The sequence below is a fragment of the Salmo salar genome, chromosome 12 (assembly GCF_965601325.2).
Source record: "Salmo salar chromosome 12, fSalSal1, whole genome shotgun sequence".
NCBI lineage: Eukaryota > Metazoa > Chordata > Actinopteri > Salmoniformes > Salmonidae > Salmo > Salmo salar.
In genome coordinates, this window is record NC_138302.1 from 86215752 (window position 1) to 86239429 (window position 23678).

The following is a 23678-nucleotide window of genomic DNA, read 5'->3' on the forward strand; positions in this document are numbered from 1 at the left end:
GGTGTGGAGTGGAGTCACATGTGGGGTGGAGTGGAGTGGAGTGACATGTGGAGTGGAGTAACATGTGGGGTGGAGTGGAGTGGAGTGACATGTGAGGTGGGGTGGAGTAACATGTGGGGTGGAGTGGAGTGACATTTGGGGTTGTGTGGAGTGACATGTCGGGTGGAGTGACGTGGTGTGGTGTGACATGAGGGGTGGGGTGAAGTGACATGTGGGTTGGAGTGGAGTGGTGTGACGTGGGGTGGGGTGGAGTGACATGTGGGGCGGTGTGGAGTGGAGTCACATGTGGGGTGGAGTGGAGTGACATTTGGGGTTGTGTGGAGTGACGTGGGGTGGAGTGGACGTGGTGTGGTGTGACATGTTGGTTGGGGTGGAGTGGAGTGGTGTGACATGAGTGGTAGAGTGGAGTGACGTGGGGTGGAGTGACATGTTGGGTAGGGTGAAGTGACATGTGGGTTGGAGTGGAGTGGTGTGACATGTGGGGTGGGGTGGGGTGACATGTGGGGTGGTGTGGATTGGAGTGACATGTGGAGTTTAGTGGAGTGGAGTAACATGTGGGTGGAGTGAAGTGAAATGTGGGGTGGAGTGACATGTGGGTGGTGTGGAGTGATGTGGGGTGGAGTGACATGTGGGGTGGAGTGGTGTGACGTGGGGTGTGGTGGATTGACATGTGGGGTGGTTTGGGGTGGAGTGACATGTGGCGTGGTGTGAAGTGACATGTTGGGTGGAGTGACATATGGGGTGGGGTGGAGTGACATGCGGGGTGGGGTGGAGTGACATGTGGGGTGGAGTGACATGTGGTGTGGAGTGGAGTGAGATGTTGGGTGGGGTGAAGTGACATGTGGGTTGAATTGGAGTGGTGTGACATGTGGGGTGGGGTATAGTGACATGTGGGGTGGTGTGGAATGGAGTTACATGTGGGGTGGAGTGGATTGAAATATGGGGTGGAGTGACATGTGGGGTGGAGTGGAATGACATGTGGGGTGGAGTGGAGTGACATTTGAGGTTGTGTGTAGTGTCGTGGGGTACAGTGACGTGGTGTGTTGTTACATGTTGGGTGGGGTGAAGTGACATGTGTGGTGGAGTGGAGTGGTGTGACATGAGGGGTGGAGAGGAGTGACGTGGGGTGGGGTGGGGTGGGGTGGAGTGACATGTGAGGTGGGGTGGAGTAACATGTGGGGTGGAGTGGAGGGGAGTGACATGTGGAGTGGAGTGGAGTCACATGTGGGGTAGAGTGGAGTGACATGTGGGGTGGAGTAACATGTGGGGTGGAGTGGAGTGACATGTGAGGTGGGGTGGAGTAACATGTGGGGTGGAGTGGAGTGACATTTGGGGTTGTGTGGAGTGACATGTCGGGTGGAGTGACGTGGTGTGGTGTGACATGAGGGGTGGAGTGGAATGATGTGGGGTGGGGTGGAGTGAAATGTGGGGTTGTTTGGGGTGGAGTGACGTGGCGTGGTGTGAAATGACATGTTGGATGGAGTGACATGTGGGGTGGTGTGGGGTCGAGTGATATGCGGGGTGGGGTGGAGTGACATGTGGGGTGGGGTGGAGTGGAGTGACATGTGGGGTGGAGTGACATGTGGGGTGGAGTGGAGTGACATGTGGGGTGGGGTGGAGTGGAGTGACGTGGGTTGGGGTAGGATGGGGTGAAGTGACATTTGGGGTGGAGTGGAGTGGAGTAGTGTGACGTGGGGTTATGTGGGGTGGAGTGACATGTGGGGTGGTGGGGAGTGAAGTTACATGTCGGGTGGAGTGGAGGGGAGTGACATGTGGTGTGGAGTGGAGTGACATGTGGTGTGGAGTGACATGTGGGGTGGTGTTTAGTGACATGTGGGGTGTGGTGGAGCGACATGTGGTGTGGAGTGACACGTGGGGTGGGGTGGAGTGACATGTGGGGTGTTGTGGGGTGGAGTGACATGTGGGGTGGAGTGGAGTGACACGTGGGGCGGAGTGGTGTGGAGTGACATGTGGGGAGGAGTGAAGTGACATGTGCGGTGGGGTGACATGTGGGGTGGTGTGGATTGGAGTGACATGTTGAGTTTAGTGGAGTGGAGTAACATGTGGGTGGAGTGAAGTGAAATGTGGGGTGGAGTGACATGTGGGTGGTGTGGAGTGATGTGGGGTGGAGTGGAGTGACATGTGGGGTGGAGTGGTGTGACGTGGGGTGTGGTGGATTGACATGTGGGGTGGTTTGGGGTGGAGTGACATGTGGCGTGGTGTGAAGTGACATGTTGGGTGGAGTGACATATGGGGTGGGGTGGAGTGACATGCGGGGTGGGGTGGAGTGACATGTGGGGGGTAGTGGAGTGACATGTGGGGTGGTGTGGAGTGGAGTGGAGTGGAATGACATGTGGGGTGGAGTGGAGTGACATGTGGGGTGGAGTGACATGTGGTGTGGAGTGGAGTGAGATGTTGGGTGGGGTGAAGTGACATGTGGGTTGAAGTGGAGTGGTGTGACATGTGGGGTGGGGTATAGTGACATGTGGGGTGGTGTGGAATGGAGTTACATGTGGGGTGGAGTGGATTGAAATATGGGGTGGAGTGACATGTGGGGTGGAGTGGAATGACATGTGGGGTGGAGTGGAGTGACATTTGAGGTTGTGTGTAGTGTCGTGGGGTACAGTGACGTGGTGTGTTGTTACATTTTGGGTGGGGTGAAGTGACATGTGTGGTGGAGTGGAGTGGTGTGACATGAGGGGTGGAGAGGAGTGACGTGGGGTGGGGTGGGGTGGAGTGACATGTGAGGTGGGGTGGAGTAACATGTGGGGTGGAGTGGAGGGGAGTGACATGTGGAGTGGAGTGGAGTGGAGTCACATGTGGGGTGGAGTCGAGTGACATGTGGGGTGGTGTGGAGTGGAGTCACATGTGGGGTGGAGTGGAGTGGAGTGACATGTGGAGTGGAGTAACATGTGGGGTGGAGTGGAGTGACATGTGAGGTGGGGTGGAGTAACATGTGGGGTGGAGTGGAGTGACATTTGGGGTTGTGTGGAGTGACATGTCAGGTGGAGTGACGTGGTGTGGTGTGACATGAGGGGTGGAGTGGAGTGATGTGGGGTGGGGTGGAGTGAAATGTGGGGTTGTTTGGGGTGGAGTGACATGTGGCGTGGTGTGAAATGACGTGTTGGATGGAGTGACATGTGGGGTGGTGTGGGGTCGAGTGATATACGGGGTGGGGTGGAGTGACATGTGGGGTGGGGTGGAGTGGAGTGACATGTGGGGTGGAGTGACATGTGGGGTGGGGTGGAGTGGAGTGACATGTGGGGTGGAGTGGAGTGACGTGGGTTGGGGTAGGATGGGGTGAAGTGACATTTGGGGTGGACTGGAGTGGAGTAGTGTGACGTGGGGTGGAGTGACATGTGGGGTGGTGGGGAGTGAAGTTACATGTCGGGTGGAGTGGAGGGGAGTGACATGTGGTGTGGAGTGGAGTGGAGTGACATGTGGTGTGGAGTGACATGTGGGGTGGTGTGGAGTGACATATGGGGTGTGGTGGAGCGACATGTGGTGTGGAGTGACACGTGGGGTGGGGTGGAGTGACATGTGGGGTGTTGTGGTGTGGAGTGACATGTGGGGTGGAGTGAAGTGACATGTGGGGTGGAGTGGGGTGGAGTGACGTGTGGGGTGGGGTGGGGTGGGGTGGAGTGACATGTGGGGTGGAGTGGAGTGACATGTGGGGTGGTGTGGAGTGACATGTGGGGTGGAGTGAAATGTGGGTTGGTGTGGAGTGACATGTTGGGTGGAGTGGAGTGGTGTGACTTGGGGTGGAGTGGGGTGGGGTGGAGTGGAGTGACATGTGGGGTGGAGTAGAGTGGTGTGACGTTGGGTGCGGTGAAATTACATGTGGGGTGGTGTGGGGTGGAGTGACATGTGGGGTGGAGTGGAGTGGAGTTGCATGTGGAGTGGTATGGGGTGGACTGACGTGTGGGGTTGGGTGGAGTGACATGTGGAGTGGAGTGAAATGTGGGTTGGTGTGGAGTGGTGTGGAGTGACATATGGGGTGGAGTGGAGTGGTGTGACTTGGGGTGGAGTGGAGAGACATGTGGTGTTGTGTGACATGTAGGGTGGTGTGGAGTGGAGTTACATGTGGGGTGGAGTAGAGTGGTGTGACGTTGGGTGCGGTGAAATTACATGTGGGGTGGTGTGGGGTGGAGTGACGTGTGGGGTGAAGTGACATGTGGGGTGGGGTGGAGTGGATGGACATGTGGGGTGGAGTGGACTTGGGGTGGAGTGGAGAGACATGTGGTGTTGTGTGACATGTGGGGTGGTGTGGAGTGACATGTGGATGGAGTGGATTGACATGTGGGTTGGTGTGGAGTGCAGTGACATGTGGGGTGGGGTGGAGTGGAGTGATGTGTGGGGTGGTGTGGGGTGGAGTGACGTGTGGGGTGGAGTGATATGTGGGGAGGTGTGGACTGACATGTGGGGTGGGGTGGAGTTACATGAGGTGTGGAGTGACATGTGGGGTGGAGTGGAGTGGAGTTGCATGTGGAGTGGTATGGGGTGGACTGACGTGTGGGGTTGGGTGGAGTGACATGTGGAGTGGAGTGAAATGTGGGTTGGTGTGGAGTGGTGTGGAGTGACATGTGGGGTGGAGTGGAGTGGTGTGACTTGGGGTGGAGTGGAGAGACATGTGGTGTTGTGTGACATGTAGGGTGGTGTGGAGTGACATGTGGGGTGGAGAGGAGTGACATGTGGGGTGGTGTGGAGTGCAGTGACATGTGGGGTGGGGTGTAGTGGAGTGACATGTGGGGTGGAGTGGAGTGGTGTGAGGTTGGGTGCGGTGCGGTGGAGTGACATGTGGGGTGGTGTGTGGTGGAGTGACGTGTGGGGTGGAGTAACGTGTGGGGTGGAGTGACATGTGGGGTGCTGTGGGGTGGGGTGACGTCTGGGGTGGGGTGGAGTGACGTGGGGTGGTGTGGCGTGGAGTGATGTGTGGGGTGGAGTGACATGAGGTGTGGAGTGGAGTGACATGTTGGGTGGGGTGAAGTAACATGTGGGTTGGAGTGGAGTGGAGTCACATGTGGGCTGGAGTGGAGTGACATTTGGGGTTGTGGAGAGTGACATGTGAGGTTGAGTGACGTAGTGTGGTGTGACATGTTGGTTGGGGTGGAGTGGAGTGGTGTGACATGGAGTAAGCTTAACTTTCTTAATTTTCTGAACATTCGAGATGTGTAGTCCACTTGTGTAGCTAGCAGGACTGACTTTGTGTGAGCTAGCCAACATTTAATTACTTCTGCGTTATGAGCTAGACACAGACACGGATGATCCATTGGTAGCTTGTTGTTACCAAGTATTGGTGCTAACCGTGTGTTATAGGATGCTAGCATGCTAGTTAGCTACGGCGTCATAGGACAGGGTGCACTAGGTGGGTTTTCACGGAAGAATACTGTACCAAGTTATCTAGCGGAATAAACTAAGTTTGAGCCTATTCCTGGAAACATTGAACCACTGTAGTTTACATCAATTTAATTTCTAGTGGTAGCTAGAAAAGTTATAATTTAGCGTTTTAGTGTTTCAGTGAAAGGTTAGTGAGGGAGGCCCTGCTCTCTCGCTTCCCCAGTTGTTTAGTTAATTGTCATTCCAATCTCCTTTGCATTAGCGTAGCCTCTTCTGTAGCCTGTCAACTATGTGTCTGTCTATCCCTGTTCTCTACTCTCTGCACAGGCCATACAAACGCTTCACACCGCGTGGCTGCTGCCACTCTAACCTGGTGGTTCCAGCGCGCACGACCCACATGGAGTTCCAGGTCTCCGGCAGCCTCTGGAACTGCCGGTCTGCGGCCAGCAAGGCAGAGTTCATCTCAGCCTATGCTACCCTCCAGTCCCTCGACTTCTTGGCGCTGACGGAAACATGGATTACCACAGAAAATACTGCTACTCCTACTGCTCTCTCCTCGTCTGACCACGTATTCTCCCATACCCCGAGAGCATCTGGTCAGCGGGGTGGTGGCACTGGAATCCACATCTCTCCCAAGTGGACATTCTCTCTTTCTCCCCTGACCCATCTGTCTATCTCCTCATTTGAATTCCATGCTGTCACAGTCACTAGCCCATTCAAGCATCCAATGAGCTTGACGCCTTGATAAGTTCCTTTACTGAGGATGGCTCACCCCTCACAGTTCTGGGTGACTTTAACCTGTTGGGGCTAGGGGGCAGTATTTGCACGGCCGGATAAAAAAACGTACCCGATTTAAACTGGTTACTACTCTTGCCCAGAAATGAGAATATGCATATAATTAGTAGATTTGGATACACAACACTCTAAACTTTCTAAAACTGTTTGAATGGTGTCTGTGAGTATAACAGAACTCATATGGCAGGCCAAAACCTGAGAAGATTCCATACAGGAAGTGCCCTGTCTGACAATTTGATGTCCTTCTGTTGCATCTCTATCAAAAATACAGCATCTGTGCTGTAACGTGACACTTTCTAAGGCTCCCATTAGAAAGTGGAAGCCGCCAGAAAGTGGAATGGGGTGTCTGCTGTCTCTGGGCGAAGAACAGCAGGAGAGTTTGTGAGTGGTCAGCCTGGGGACAGTGACACTGGAGATGCGCGGTCACGAGAATTCGTCTCGTCTCGTCTCGTACACGCGCGCTCCAGTGTCATTGTTCTCAGCAGGACCACTCACAAAAACCCCTGCTGTTTTTCGCCCAGAGACTGGAGAGCTCTCATTCCACTTTCTGGCGCCTTCTGAGAGCCAATAAAATCCTTAGAAAATGTCATGTTACAGCAGAGATGCTGTATTTTTGATAGAGATGCCCTAGAAGGAGAACAAATTGTCAGACAGGGCACTTCCTGTATAGAATCTTCTCGGGTTTTGGCCTGCCATATGAGTTCTGTTATACTCACAGACACCATTCAAACAGTTTTAGAAACTTTAGAGTGTTTTCTATCCAAATCTACTAATTATATTCATATTCTAGTTTTTGGGCAGGAGTAGTAACCGGATTAAATCGGGTATGTTTTTTATCCGGCCGTGAAAATACTGCCCCCTATCCCAAACAGGTTAAGTCAAATGACACCGCTGGTCCTGCTCACATTGCCCTACCCTATGCTTTGACCTCTTTCTCCCCTCTCTCTCCAGATGAAATCTTGCGACTTGTGACTGCCGGCTGCCCAACAACCTGCCCGCTTGACCATATCCCCTCCTCTCTTCTCCAGACCATTTCCGGAGACCTTCTCCCTTACCTCACCTCTCTTATGAACTCATCCTTGACCGCTGGCTACGTCCCTTCCGTCTTCAAGAGAGCGAGAGTTGCACCCCTTCTCAAAAAACCTACACTCGATCCCTCCGATGTCAACAACTACAGACCAGTATCCCTTCTTTCTTTTCTCTCCAAAACTCTTGAGCATGTCGTCCTTGGCCAGCTCTCTTGCTATCTCTCTCAGAATGACCTTCTTGATCCAAATCAGTCAGGTTTCAAGACTGGTTATTCAACTGAGACTGCTCTTCTCTGTGTCACGGAGGCTCTCCGCACTGCTAAAGCTAACTCTCTCTCCTCTGCTCTCATCCTTCTCGACCTATCTGCTGCCTTTGATACTGTGAACCATCAGATCCTCCTCTCCACCCTCTCCGAGTTGGGCATCTTCAGCGCGGCTCATTCTTGGATTGCGTCCTACCTGACAGGTCGCTCCTACCAGGTGGCGTGGCGAGAATCTGTCTCCGCACCACGTGCTCTCACCACTGGTGTCCCCCAGGGCTCAGTTTTAGGCCCTCTCCTATTCTCGCTATACACCAAGTCACTTGGCTCTGTCATATCCTCACATGGTCTCTCCTATCATTGCTACGCAGACGACACACAATTCATCTTCTCCTTTCCCCCTTCTGATAACCAGGTGGCGTATCGCATCTCTGCATGTCTGGCAGACATATCAGTGTGGATGACGGATCACCACCTCAAGCTGAACCTCGGCAAGACGGAGCTGCTCTTCCTCCCTTGGAAGGACTGCCGTTCCATGATCTCGTCATCACGGTTGACAACTCCATTGTGTCCTCCTCCCAGAGTGCTAAGAGCCTTGGCGTGACCCTGGACAACACCCTGTCGTCCTCCGCTAACATCAAGGCGGTGACCCGATACTGTAGGTTCATGCTCTACAACATTCGCAGATAACGACCCTGCCTTACACAGGAAGCGGCGCAGGTCCTAATCCAGGCACTTGTCATCTCCCGTCTGGATTACTGCAACTCGCTGTTGGCTGGGCTCCCTGCCTGTGCCATTAAACCCCTACAACTCATCCAGAACGCCGCAGCCCGTCTGGTGTTCAACCTTCCCAAGTTCTCTCATGCCACCCCGCTCCTCCGCACACTCCACTGGCTTCCAGTTGAAGCTCACATCTGCTACAAGACCATAGTGCTTGCCTACGGAGCTGTGAGGGGAACGCCACCTCCGTTCCTTCAGGCTCTGATCAGTCCCTACACCCAAACAAGGGCACTGCGTTCATCCACCTCTGGCCTGCTGGCCCCCCTACCTCTGCAGAAGCACAGTTCCCGCTCAGCTCAGTCAAAACTGTTCGCTGCTCTGGCACCCCAATGGTGGAACAAGCTCCCTCACGACGCCAGGACATCGGAGTCAATCACCACCTTCCGGAGACACCTGAAACCCCACCTCTTTAAGGAATACCTGGGATAGGATAAAGTAAGCCCCCCACCCCCCCACAAAAAAAATATACTATTGTAAAGTGGTTGTTCCACTGGATATCATAAGGTGAATGCACCAATTTGTAAGTCACTCTGGATAAGAGCGTCTGCTAAATGACGTAAATGTAATGTAAACATGAGTGGTGGAGTGGAGTGATGTGGGTTGGAGTGGAGTGACGTGTTGGGTGGGGTGAAGTGACATGTGGGTTGGAGTGGAGTGGTGTGACATATGGGGTGGGGTGGAGTGACATGTGGGTTGGTGTGGAGTGGAGTCACATGTGGGCTGGTGTGGAGTGGAGTGACATGTGAGGTGGTGTGGATTGGAGTGACATGTTGGGTTTAGTGGAGTGGAGTAACATGAGGGTGGAGTGAAGTGAAATGTGGAGTGGAGTAACATGTGGGGTGGAGTGGAGTGACATGTGGGGTGGAGTGACATGTGGGGTGGTGTAAAGTGGAGTCACATGTGGGGTGGTGTGGAGTGGAGTGACATGTGGGGTGGAGTGGAGTGGAGTAGAGTAACATGTGGGGTGGACTGGAGTGACATTTGGGGTTGTGTGGAGTGACATGTGGGGTGGAGTGACGTGGTGTGACATGAGGGGTCGAGTGGAGTGATGTGGGGTGGGGTGGAGTGAAATGTGGAGTTGTTTGGGATGCAGTGACATGTGGCGTGGTGTGAAGTGACGTGTTGGGTGGAGTGACATGTGGGGTGGTGTGGGGTCGATTGACATGCGGGGTGGGGTGGAGTGACATGTGGGGTGGAGTGGATTGGAGTGACATGTGGGGTGGAGTGACATGTGGGTTGGAGTGGAATGAAATGTGGGGTGGAGTGGAGTGAAATGGGGGTGGAGTGGAGTGACGTGTGGGGTGGGGTGGAGTGGAGTGACATGTGGGGTGGAGTGGTGTGACGTGGGGTGGGATGGGGTGGAGTGACATGTGGGGTTGGGTGGAGTGACATGTGGGGGGTAGTGGAGTGACATGTCGGGTGGTGTGGAGTGGAATGACATGTGGGGTGGAGTGGAGTGACATGTGGGGTGGTGTGGATTGACATGTGGGGTGGAGTGACATGTGGTGTGGAGTGGTGTGACATGTGGGGTGGAGTGGAGTGATGTGGGGTGGGGTGGGGTGGAGTGAAATGTGGGTTTTTTTGGTATGCAGTGACATGTGGCGTAGTGTGAAGTGACGTGTTGGGTGGAGTGACATGTGGGGTGGTGTGGGGTCAATTGACATGCGGGGTCGGGTGGAGTGACATGTGGGGGGGAGTGGAGTGGAGTGAAATGAAATGTGGGGTGGAATGGAGTGACGTGTGGTGTGGAGTGACACGTGGGGTGGTCTTCCCTGTGGCTCAGTTGGTAGAGCATGGTGTTTGCAATGCCAGGGTTGTGGGTTCGATTCCCATGGGGCCCAGTACAAAACAAAAAATTTATGAAATGTATGCATTCACTACTGGGGTGGGTTGGAGTTACATGTGGGGTGGTGTGGGGTGGAGTGACATGTCGGGTGGAGTGACATGTGGGGTGGAGTGGAGTGACATGTGGGGTTTTGTGGGGTGGAGTGTAGTGACTTGTGGGGTGGAGTGACATGTGGGATGGTGTGGAGTGGGTTTGAGTGGAGTGACATGTGGGGTGGAGTGTAGTGACATGTGGGGTGAGTGGAGTGACGGGTGGGGTGAAATGTGCGGTGACATGTTGGATGGTGTGGAGAGACATGTGGTGTGGAGTGACATGTTGGATGGGGTGAAGTGACATGTGGAGTTGTGTGACGTGGAGTGACATGTGGAGTGGTGTGGGTTGGACTGACGTGTGGGGTGGAGTGACATGTGGTGTTTTGTTTAAAGTAGTGACATGTGGGGTGGTGTGGAATGGAGTGACATGTGCGGTGGTGTGGGGTGACATGTGGGGTGGAGTGGAGTGACATGTGGGGTGGTGTGGGGTGACATGTGGGGTGGTGTGGGGTGACATGTGGGGTGGTGTGGGGTGAGATGTGGGGTTGTGTGGGGTGACATGTGGGGTGGTGTGGAGGGACATGCGGGGTGGGGTGGAGTGACATGTGGGGTGGAGTGACATGCGGGGTGGTGTGGGGTGACATGTGGGGTGGTGTGGAGTGACATGTTGGGTGGAGTGGAGTGGAGTGGAGTGACATGTGGGGTGGAGTGTAGTGACATGTGGGCTGGGGTGGAGTGACATGTGGGGTGGAGTGGAGTGGTGTGACGTGTGGTGGAGTGGAGTGGAGTTACATGTGGGGTGGAGTGGAGTGGAGTGGTGTGGAGTGACGTGTGGGGTGGGGTGGGATGGAGTGAAAGTGGGGTGTGGTGGAGTGACGTGGGGTGGAATGGAGTGACATGTGGGGTGAGGTGGAGTGGAGTGACATGTGGGGTGAGGTGGAGTGGAGTGACGTGGTGTGTGGTGGAGTGGAGTGACATGTGGGGTGGAGTGGAGCGGTGTGACATGGGGTGGAGTGGAGTGACATGTGGAGTAGGGTGGAGTGACGTGTCGGGTGGGGTGGAGTGACATGTGGGGTGGGGTGGAGTGACGTGTGATGGAGTGGAGTGACATGTGGGGTGGAGTAGACTGACGTGGGGTTGAGTGACATGTGGGGTGGAGTTGAATAACATGTTGGGTGAGTGGAGTGGAGTATTTTTATTTAATTTTTTTATTTCACCTTTATTTAACCAGGCAGGCAAGTTGAGAACAAGTTCTCATTTACAATTGCGACCTGGCCAAGATAAAGCAAAGCAGTTTGACACATACAACAACACAGAGTTACACATGGAGTAAAACAAACATACAGTCAATAATACAGTAGAAAAATAAGTCTGTATACAATGTGAGCAAATGAGGTGAGATAAGGGGGGTAAAGGCAAAAAAGGCCATGGTGGCAAAGTAAATACAATATAGCATGTAAAACACTAGAATGGTAGATTTGTAGTGGAAGAAAGTGCAAAGTACAAATAGAAATGATGGGGTGCACAGGAGCAAAATAAATAAATACAGTAGGGGAAGAGGTTGTTGGTTGGGCTACATTATAGATGGGCTATGTACAGGTGCAGTGATCTGTGAGCTGCTCTGACAGCTGGTGCTTAAAGCTAGTGAGGGAGATAAGTGTTTCCAGTTTCAGAGATTTTTGTAGTTCGTTCCAGTCATTGGCAGCAGAGAACTGGAAGGAGAGACGGTCAAAGGAGGAATTGGCTTTGGGGGTGACCAGAGAGATATACCTGCTGGAGAGCGTGCTACAGGTGGGTGCTGCTATGGTGACCAGTGAGCGGAGATAAGGGGGGACTTTACCTAGCAGGGTCTTGTAGATGACCTGGAGCCAGTGGGTTTGGCGACGAGTATGAAGCGAGGGCCAGCCAACGAGAGCGTACAGGTCGCAGTGGTGGGTAGTATATGGGCCTTTGGTGACAAAACGGATGGCACTGTGATAGACTGCATCCAGTTTATTGAGTAGGGTATTGGAGGCTATTTTGTAAATGACATCGCCGAAGTCGAGGATTGGTAGGATGGTCAGTTTTACAAGGGTATGTTTGGCAGCATGAGTGAAGGATGCTTTGTTGTGAAATAGGAAGCCAATTCTAGATGTAACTTTGGATTGGAGATGTTTGGTGTGAGTCTGGAAGGAGAGTTTACAGTCTAACCAGACACCTAGGTATTTGTAGTTGTCCACATATTCTAAGTCAGAACTGGGCGGGCAGGTGCAGGCAGCGATCGGTTGAAGAGCATGCATTTAGGTTTACTTGTATTTAAGAGCAGTTGGAGGCCACGGAAGGAGAGTTGTATGGCATTGAAGCTCGTCTGGAGGGTTGTTAACACAGTGTCCAAGGAAGGGACAGAAGTATACAGAATGGTGTCGTCTGCGTAGAGATGGATCAGAGACTCACCAGCAGCAAGAGCAACATCATTGATGTATACAGAGAAAAGAGTTGGCCCAAGAATTGAACCCTGTGGCACCCCCATAGAGACTAACAGAGGCCCGGACAACAGGCCCTCTGATTTGACACATTGAACTCTATCAGAGAAGTAGTTGGTGAACCAGGTGAGGCAATCATTTGAGAAACCAAGGCTTTCGAGTCTGCCGATGAGGATGTGGTGATTGACAGAGTCGAAATCCTTGGCCAGGTCAATGAATACGGCAGCACAGTATTGTTTCTTATCGATGGCGGTTACGATATCGTTTAGGACCTTGAGCGTGGCTGAGGTGCACCCATGACCAGCTCTGAAACCAGATTGCATAGCGGAGAAGGTGCGGTGGGATTCGAAATGGTTGGTAATCTGTTTGTTGACGTGGCTTTCAAAGACCTTAGAAAGGCAGGGTAGGATAGATATAGGTCTGTAGCAGTTTGGGTCAAGAGTGTCCCCCCTTTGAAGAGGGGGATGACCGCAGCTGCTTTCCAATCTTTGGGAATCTCAAACAACACGAATGAGAGGTTGAACAGGCTAGTAATAGGGGTTGCAACAATTTCGGCAGATAATTTTTGAAAGAAAGGGTCCAGATTGTCTAGCCCGGCTGATTTGTAGGGGTCCAGATTTTGCAGCTCTTTCAGAACATCAGCTGAATGGATTTGGGAGAAGGAGAAATGTGGAAGGCTTGGGCGAGTAGCTGTGGGGGGTGCAGTGCTGTTGACCGTGGTAGGGGTAGCCAGGTGGAAAGCATGGCAAGCCGTAGAAAAATGCTTATTGAAATTCTCAATTATAGTGGATTTATCGGTGGTGACAGAGTTTCCTATCCTCAGTGCAGTGGGCAGCTGGGAGGAGGTGTTCTTATTCTCCATGGACTTTACAGTGTCCCAGAACCTTTTTGAGTTTGTGTTGCAGGAAGCTAATTTCTGCTTGAAAAAGCTAGCCTTGGCTTTTCTAATTGCCTGTGTATATTGGTTTCTAACTTCCCTGAAAAGTTGCATATCACGGGGGCTGTTCGATGCTAATGCAGAATGCCACAGGATATTTTTGTGTTGGTTAAGGGCAGTCAGGTCTGGAGAGAACCAAGGGCTATACCTGTTCCTGGTTCTAAATTTCTGTAATGGGGCATGCTTATTTAAGATGGTGAGGAAGGCATTTAAAAAAAAATAACCAGGCATCCTCTACTGACGGGATGAGGTCAATATCCTTCCAGGATACCCGGGCCAGGTCGATTAGGAAGGCTTACTCGCAGAAGTGTTTCAGGGAGCGTTTGACAGTGATGAGTGGAGGTCGTTTGACCGCTGACCCATTATGGATGCAAGCAATGAGGCAGTGATCGCTGAGATCTTGGTTGAAAACAGCAGAGGTGTATTTAGAGGGCAAGTTGGTTAGAAATATATCTATGAGGGTGCCCGTGTTTACGGCTTTGGGGTGGTACCTGGTAGGTTCATTGATCATTTGTGTGAGATTGAGGGCATCAAGCTTAGATTGTAGGATGGCTGGGGTGTTAAGCATGTCCCAGTTTAGGTCACCTAGCAGCACAAGCTCTGAAGATAGATGGGGGGCAATCAGTTCACATATGGTGTCCAGGGTACAGCTGGGGGCAGAGGGTGGTCTATAGCAGGCGGCAACGGTGAGAGACTTGTTTTTAGAGAGATGGATTTTTAAAAGTAGAAGTTCAAATTGTTTGGGTACAGACCTGGATAGTAGGACAGAACTCTGCAGGCTATCTCTGCAGTAGATTGCAACACCGCCCTCTTTGGCCGTTCTTTCTACATGTGTGGTGGTGTGGAGTGGAGTGACATGTGGGGTGGGGTGGAGTTACATGTGGGGTGGAGTGGAGTGGTGTGACGTATGGTGTGGGGTGGAGTGACGTGTGGGGTGGTGTGGTGTGTGGTGGATTGACGTGTGGGGTGGTGTGACGTGTAGAGTGACGTGTGGAGTGGGGTGGAGTGTAGAGTGACGTGTGGAGTGGTGTGGCGTGTGGTATGGTGTGGGGTGGAGTGACGTGTGGGGTGGTGTGGAGTAGAGTGATGTGTGGGGTGGTGTGACGTGTAAAGTGAAGTGTGTAGGGGGGTGGGGTTGAGTGACGTGTGTAGTGGGGTGGAGTGGTGTCGTGTGACGTTTTGGGGTGGGGCGGGGTGGGACTGGTAATGAAATATACAAAATAAAGACCGTACTAAAGAGCACCGCTTTAATGGTAAAAAATGAATTGGAAAATGTGAAAAACCAGACAAAATATCCATTAGATCTTGTGATTCCAGTATTATTTGACAAGAAACTGTGTAATATTAGTTGATGCGTTCCTGCAGAATCGTGGGAGGTCAAAGCTTGTCCATTTGCAGCTCTGAGGGACAGCTAGGGCAGTTCATTGGGGGTATTTGAGGTCTTGAGTATTTTGTGTTATGAAACGTAGGCCTATTGCTAAACATTATTGTTTCGCTTTTAATCATCAAGACAAAATTCCTCTCCTTGCCGGAGGGGACACAAGTCAAGAACAGTCAGTGTCAAACATACACTCTGGTGCAAACCAAATAAAGCCACAAATGATCCCTTCTCTTGCAGTGAGTCCAAGGACTAAACGATGCAGGCTTGGGGGTTTGCTTCATTAATAAAGTGACTCACTTCTACTCTGAGGCCTGTGCTCTGTAGTAATTTTGTTTTATTACAAATAGCTTACGTAAAATGAAGTCCTTATGTAAAATGAAGTCCTGCTTTTCAATTGATTGACTTGTGTTCTGTCTATGTTCACAACGAAAGCGTGGACTGTCTTTCATTTGTCTTGGATTGGATTTTAGAATTGACATTAATCGTGTGAAATAGCTCATTTAGACACACTTAAGTGGAGTAAGTTATTAGCCTGCATAAAAACAATCATAATATGTTTTATTGCTTATGATGACTAATGTTTTATCCATCCAATATTAAACCAGTGATAACATATCGCTGTTACTTTACTAATGCAGGAAACTTTTGAGCTGCACTTAAACATCTAAAGAGGCTTTTACTCACAGCATGCAAGAGCTATTCCACTTTATGTGTCACAGTTGACTATGCCATATTTTAACAACATATTCATAACCACAATATATGCTTGTACCTGTGCAGAAACACTTAAGCCTGAATAGTCAGAGCAGTACTAAAAGTCACAATTGTTTAGTTTGATGGTGGGAACACATACACTAAACTTATTTTTCAATCAGTTCAAGTTGTAATGGTTCAGCTCATCCTTTGATCGCTCAGCTTGCACAACAAGTATAATGATACCCACTGCTGCTGCTCTAAGACCATGTTTTCAGCACAGACGCATTAGAGGAAATGTAAGCATTCAAGAAGGGAATGTCACTCACAAGGTTATTGCCTCTCTCAACTGCTTGCTGTGCATTTACATGATGCTGACCAAGCTACGAAACACAATCTACCACAAAACCAGTGCGGGCTGCCATTTTCAGGCACACTCACCACCGGGGAATAACCGGAGGGATATCAGAGAATCTAGTCATTGAAATCTCCCTACATTACTAATGATTTCAGTGCAGCACACATTAGCTTCAATCCAAGAGCAACCTAAATCAAATCTGTAATAAAGATAACTACACTCACATATCTGAAGTATTTATAAGCTAATGGTTGGCTGACTTCCCTTCTAAATCATAGCTGAACGTGTACGTTATTTTACAGTTTCTGTGGGTTTTGGAATGAGCATGCCCTATGAATCATTTTCTCTGTCTGGTTAACTGTCTGGCTTGGATGTTATAGTATCTCTACTGCAAACATGGCCAGCCCAATGTTTTTCTCTCTCCTCCAAATCAATACCAATTAATGCTATCAGTATCCTGTTTGAATGACTTGAGAGAGAGACACTGAAGATTTGGTTAAACCTTCGTGTTAAATGGCTGCTAATGTCAGTTCCACACTGACTTGTGGAATAATATTGTAAATAGATGGAATCCATTACCTGTACTCTGGGGAGGGTTTCCCCTCTGCCTCACATGTAATGGTGGCTTCCTGGTCAGGGGAGTTGTTGGGGAGAATGAGGTCACTGGGCTCTGTCCTCCATCTTGGCCCTTGAAACAGGACATCTTGTGCATGAGCTGGAGAACATAAGAAACACAGGCAGTGATACTCAGGCGTTAAACAATTGGCTTTCGTCAATGTGTGACATTTCAGTCATCTAACATCTAAGGATAACAAATTAGTCTGAACAAACAGGTAGAGGGTGAAAACTCGCGAATCCTGACACGCCAGCACTCACCAACAGAGGTGACAAAAATTGATGACACATTTGAAAACCATGTCTTTGATTACAAGATGGTAATACACTGTACAAGAGCGACGGGGCCATTAGAATATTTGATTTTGACGAGAGATAAGGAAACCATTATTTTATGAAATAGTATGCTACTAACCCCGATAATTCTGATAGTTTATCCATGAAAAACCTTCTTGTTGGCAGAACTAATTCAATGTTGGCACTACAAAAAGCATCTGAGCAGTGCAAAAACCATGGAGACTTCATGTGCCGTTGAAACGTCAGTCACATGCTTGAACCTGTGTGAATCCATTTGGAAGCAAGACAATTTATGATAACCAACAAATCTCTCCCGCTTTGTTAGTGTTACATCACTGTGCAAACCTCAAAATATTTTGGACGTTTTTATTGGTAGCCTAAGACCTTATGTTTCGGATACTTGTGTTGATTGTTGAGACCCTTAAAGTCTACACATTCGATTAGTTGATGGAATGCTGCATCAATCGGAAGAGTGCAGTCCATCAAAAGTGGCCAATCAATAACTCAACACTTTCAACTTTTTGGCCATTCGAGGGCGATGTCTCCAAACCCTGCTGCATCAATCTCTCCTATAAGACAGTATACTTATTGAAGAACATTGGATTCCCAGTGTGCAGCGGCCCTTACTTCTTAAAATGTAAGGAACGATTTCAACATCATTTAGACATGTAATACCTAGTGAGGTTGATTTATCTCAATATCCTCTGGACTTTTTCACATACAACCCTAGTGCCTGCAGTGCTGCCTTCCCCAGGAACCATTTTACTGAGTCCCATAGATATTAAAGTCACATGCTAAGTTTGATGGGTATATTAGCTATGCTGATTTAGTCTACACCGCCTTCCTTTGAGAAATAGGTGTGAATTACCTATAAGCTATGTCAAAACAATTAAAATGACTTACATTGGGATTTGCAATGTCATTTGCACACTTTAAAACAATGAAAAAAAAAGGAATGGAATCCCAGATGTCCCTGGAGGTGCAAATGCAGTAGGCTGCCCAAGGGATGGCTGAAGGGCAACAGGGGAAGTAGCGTAAATGAAAAACTGAATTTTAATCAATTTAACCTTGTCTGTATAAAATATAATATGGTTGGTTGCAAATACTAGGCTTGGAATCTGCCTGCCATCTAAAGTAATGCAATACAGAATCTGTAGAATTGTGTAGTCAGTGCATAGAATGGTTCATTTTAGTTCATAGCGCGCTGTCAAGCCAAATCCGGGGGAATGCATACAGCACTTTAAGATGATGTAGGCAACACCATAAGGATGAGATCTCTTACATTTCCATATGAGACCAAATAGACAACATAGGGCACACACATCAGTGTCATACTGTCAACTTCAAACTATCAGTGCTCCATTGAGCGGTATTGCAGTAAACTTGCCAAAAAGGTATACCAGTTTCTCATTTGTAACAAAAAGAGCAATAAGGCCTACTTACATTTTGCAAGTAACAACGTTAATATAAACATGAATCATCCCACTGATGGAAAATCATACAGGATTAGGAACTTGTAGAATGATAACTGTAAATACCTCTTCATGAATAAAATGTGTAGTAGAACATCTTACCGGCAAGGCAACCAATGATTGACAGTAGCAGAAGTCGTTTCCATAGTAACATCATCTTCAGTTGCCAAGGGCAAATACGACTCTCATCCAATTGCTTGTGAATGGAATGCTCTCCCTTGATTACGAGAATCTTAATCTAAGGGGAAAGTAATTATAGAAATAGTTCAAATAAGACATTTTGAGGCAAATATGACAAGCATTCAACAACAGAACATGATTCCAGTATTGCAAAAGTTGCACTATTTATGTTCTTTATTCTTCAATAGTTTTTAGAAGACTTGAAGTAAAAAACAAACAGTGAAAGCAGTGTAAATGAAATCCACTCACTAAGGACAACACATGCACATTACAACATTACTGTATGCAATGGTTGATTAATTACATTATGAATTATACTGTATGCCCTTTGATGACTAAACGTAATGTAAAATACAAGTGTTGACAAATTGCGGATAAGTAAGAAAGGACATATATATTAAAAAAAAAAATACGTAGCGTACTATGCGGCACATACTGTAGCTGGTACAGCATACAATGAGATAAACTTAGGTGGTCATTCAACCTACTCATTTGTGAATAAATGCTGTAGATAAATGTTCCTTTCAAAACACTACCGATCTTCCGTATCTCCTTTGACTAGCAGAAAAAAAGGTTTATTCTCGCAATATGTATCCCATTTTTGCAGAGGTGGGATATTGTTTTTTTAAATGTTTTTATTTAACAATACATTTATAGATTTTTCTTTAACAACACATATATAAGCAGAAATATTACATGAAAAAAAATTATAGCAAAAAACACATCAAAAGTTAACAGAAACAAAAAAATAAAAAATAAAAATGATGAAACAACTAAGACAAAACAAAAGTGTTACAGAAGCATAAAACCACCAAAATTACATTTTACAGTGGTCTGATCCAATAGGATAGAACATAATTGGGACAAATTTTAGATGAAACACAGCGCCACAAGCCAATCGGATATCTCTCACCACAACCCCACATGCACAAAACCAAAACCTAACAGAACCCTTTCTGTCCATTTTACAAAAATACAATCTCAACCAATTGTAATGGTAAGGGTAGAATTTCAGCTCTATACAATATGCTAGAGTCTGGCTCAACCGAATCCTCTGTGCAGAAACTGAACTCTTCGAAGGAATAGTACACTACCCAGAGTTCCCTTCATTAGCCAATATGTCACACACATTGCTCTGCTCAACCAAATCCAAAAATGGTCCCCAAACCTCTTCAAAAGTGTCTTGTTTACCTTTAACCGTATATGTTATCTTTTCCATTGTTAGGCAAGACGACATTTCCCTAAGCCATTGGGCAATATTAGGCCTGTTCACACTTTTCCAGGCAAGAGCTATCAAGCATTTTGCTTGCAACAAGCACATATCTATAAGTGTTTGAACTTGGTTCTTTAGATGATGATTGATTGGGTACAACCCCAGGATAAACACTTTGGGATGGAGAGCCAATTTTACCAATACTATTTGGGATATCATATGTGATACCTCCTTCCAAAAACCTTGAATTTTCTCACAGTCCCACAATGAAACAGAGTCCCTTTAGAATGATTACCCTTGTAGTAGAGGTCGACCTATTAATCGGAATGGCCGATTAATTAGGGCCGATTTCAAGTTTTCATAACAATCGGAAATCGCTAATTTTGGATCGCCGATTTGGGCGATATTTTTTTTATAACATTTTTTACACCTTTATTTAACTAGGCAAGTCAGTTAAGAACACATTCTTATTTTCAATGACGGCCTAGGAACGGTGGGTTGTTCAGGGGCAGAACGACAGATTTTTACCTTGTCAGCTCGGGGATTCAATCTTGCAACCTTACGGTTAACTAGTCCAACCCTCTAACCACCTGCTTTACATTGCACTCCACGAGGAGATCTGCCTGTTATGCGAATGCAGTAAGAAGCCAAGGTAAGTTGCTAGCTAGCATTAAACTTATCTTATAAAAAACAATCAATCAATCATAATCACTAGTTAACTACACATGGTTGATGATATTACTAGTTTATCTAGCCTGTCCTGCGTTGCATATAATTGCTTAGGTACATGTTGCTTCAACCATAAACATCAATGCCTTTCTTAAAATCAATACACAAGTTTATATTTTTAAACCTGCATATTTAGTTAATATTGCCTGCTAACATGAATTTCTTTTAACTAGGGAAAATGTGTCACTTCTCTTGCAACAGAGTCAGGGTATATGCAGCAGTTTGGGCCGCCTGGCTCGTTACGAACAGTGAAGACTATTTCTTCCTAACAAAGACAGCCGACTTCGCCAAACGGGGGATGATTTAAAACAAAAGCACATTTGCGAAAAAAGCACAATCGTTGCACGACTGTACCTAACCATTAACATTAATGCATTTCTTAAAATCAATACACAGAAGTATATATTTTTAAACCTGCATATTTAGCTAAAAGAAATCCAGGTTAGCAAGCAATATTAACCAGGTGAAATTGCGTCATTTCTCTTGCGTTCATTGCACGCAGAGTCAAGGTATATGCAACAGTTTGGGCCGCCTGGCTCGTTGCGAACTAATTTGCCAGAATTTTACGTAATTATGACATAACATTGAAGGTTGTACAATGTAACAGGAATATTTAGGGATGCCACCCGTTAGATAAAATACGGAACGTTTCCATATTTTACTGAAAGGAAAAACTTTTTGTTTTCGAGATTATAGTTTCCGGATTCGACCATATTAATGACCAAAGGCTCGTATTTCTGTGTGTTATTATGTTATAATTAAGTCTATGATTTGATAGAGCAGTCTGACTGAGCGGTGGTAGGCAGCAGCTGGCTCGTAAGCATTCATTCAAACAGCACTTTAGTGCATTTTGCCAGCAGCTCTTGTGCTCAAACGGTCAGAAACAGACTCCATGAGGGTGGTATAAGGGCCCGACGTCCACAGGTGGGGGTTGTGCTTACAGCCCAACACCGTGCAGGACGTTTGGCATTTGCCAGAGAACACCAAGATTGGCAAATTCGCCACTGGCGCCCTGTGCTCTTCACAGATGAAAGCAGGTTCACACTGAGCACATGTGACAGACGTGACAGTCTGGAGACGCCGTGGAGAACGTTCTGCTGCCTGCAACATCCTCCAGCATGACCGGTTTGGCGGTGGGTCAGTCATGGTGTGGGGTGGCATTTCTTTGGGGGGCCGCACAGCCCTCCATGTGCTCGCCAGAGGTAGCCTGACTGCCAGTAGGTACCGAGCTGAGATCCTCAGACCCCTTGTGAGACCATATGCTGGTGCGGTTGGCCCTGGGTTCCTCCTAATGCAAGACAATGCTAGACCTCATGTGGCTGGAGTGTGTCAGCAGTTCCTGCAAGAGGAAGGCATTGATGCTATGGACTGGCCCGCCCGTTCCCCAGACCTGAATCCAATTGAGCACATCTGGGACATCATGTCTCGCTCCATCCACCAACGCCACGTTGCACCACAGACTGTCCAGGAGTTGGCGGATGCTTTAGTCCAGGTCTGGGAGGAGATCCCTTAGGAGACCATCCACCACCTCATCAGGAGCATGCCCAGGCATTGTAGGGAGGTCATACAGGCACGTGGAGGCCACACACACTACTGAGCCTCATTTTGACTTGTTTTAAGGACATTACATCAAAGTTGGATCAGCCTGTAGTGTGGTTTTCCACTTTAATTTTGAGTGTGACTCCAAATCCAGACATCCATGGGTTGATAAATTGGATTTCCATTGATTATTTTTGTGTGATTTTGTTGTCAGCACATTCAACTATGTAAAGAAAAAAGAATTTAATAAGATTATTTCATTCATTCAGATCTAGGATGTGTTATTTTAGTGTTCCCTTTATTTTTTGAGCAGTGTAGTATCTTTATCCATTTACAAAAGCTCTCACCACAACCAAAAAGAGTTAATACTTCAAAGAGGTAGGGCCACTCAACCCTGTCGAAGGCCTTGTCTGCCTCCAATGACAGGATCGCAGTGTCTGACAACCCAATTTTAGCATGTAGAACATTTAGCACTCTCCTAACATTATGAAATCCTTCATGATCTTGAAGGATTTTGGTCTCTACCCACCACATCTGGGAGAAAACCCTCCAACCTCCTCGCAAGTGCTTTACAAACAACCTTACTGTCAGAATTCAAAAGCGAAATAGCACGATAGGAATTTTGTATTTTTTTTTATTTATTTCACCTTTATTTAACCAGGTAGGCAAGTTGAGAACAAGTTCTCATTTACATCTGCGACCTGGCCAAGATAAAGCAAAGCAGTTCGACACATACAACAACACAGAGTTACACATGGAGTAAACAAACATACAGTGAATAATACAGTAGAAAAACAAGTCTATATACAATGTGTGCAAATGAGATAAGATAAGGGAGATAAGCCAATAAATAGGCCATGGTGGCAAAGTAATTACAATATAGCAATTAAACACTGGAATGGTAGATGTGCAGTAGATTAATGTGCAAAGTAGAAATATTAGGGTGCAAAGGAGCAAGATAAATAAATGCATACAGTAGGGGATGAGGTAGTTGGTTGGGCTATTTACAGATGGGCTATGTACAGGTGTAGTGATCTGTGAGCTGCTCTGACAGCTGGTGCTTAAAGCTAGTGAGGGAGATAAGTGTCTCCAGTTTCAGTGATTTTTGTAGTTCGTTCCAGTAATTGGCAGCAGAGAACTGGAAGGAAAGGCGGCCAAAGGAGGAACTGGCTTTGGGGGTGACCAGTGAGATACACCTGCTGGAGCGCATGCTATGGGTGGGTGCTGCTATGGTGACCAGCGAGCTGAGATAAGGCGGGGCTTTACCTAGCAGGGACTTGTAGATGACCTGGAGCCAGTGGGTTTGGCGACGAGTATGAAGCGAGGACCAGCTAACAAGAGCGTACAGGTCGCAGTGGTGGGTAGTATATGGGTCTTTGGTGACAAAACGGATGGCACTATGATAGACTGCATCCAATTTGTTGATTAGAGTGTTGGAAGCTATTTTGTAAATGACATCGCCGAAGTCGAGGATCGGTAGGATGGTCAGTTTTGCGAGGGTATGTTTGGCAGCATGAGTCAAGGACGCTTTGTTGCGAAATAGGAAGCCAACTCTAGATTTAATTTTGGATTGGAGATGTTTGATGTGAGTCTGGAAGGAGAGTTTGCAATCTAACCAGACACCTAGGTATTTGTAGTTGTCCACATATTCTAAGTCAGAACCGTCCAGAGTAGTGATGCTGGATGGGTGGGCAGGTGCGGGCAACGATCGGTTGAAGAGCATG

The 23678-nt window shown here is 48.1% G+C and overlaps 1 protein-coding gene across 1 annotated transcript in view; it reads right to left on the bottom strand.

Annotated features, from left to right (window-relative positions):
- The window catches only part of LOC106565730 (contactin-3), a 92148-nt gene that overhangs the window by 52264 nt on the left and 16206 nt on the right, over positions 1-23678 (bottom strand). Inside the window, exons 2-3 of the mRNA XM_014133161.3 lie at positions 18396-18531; positions 16489-16624 (exon numbers count right to left, since the gene is read on the bottom strand). Of these exons, the coding sequence (XP_013988636.1) occupies positions 16489-16624; positions 18396-18450 (191 nt within the window). The 5' untranslated portion in view covers positions 18451-18531. The remainder of the gene's footprint in view (positions 1-16488; positions 16625-18395; positions 18532-23678) is intronic.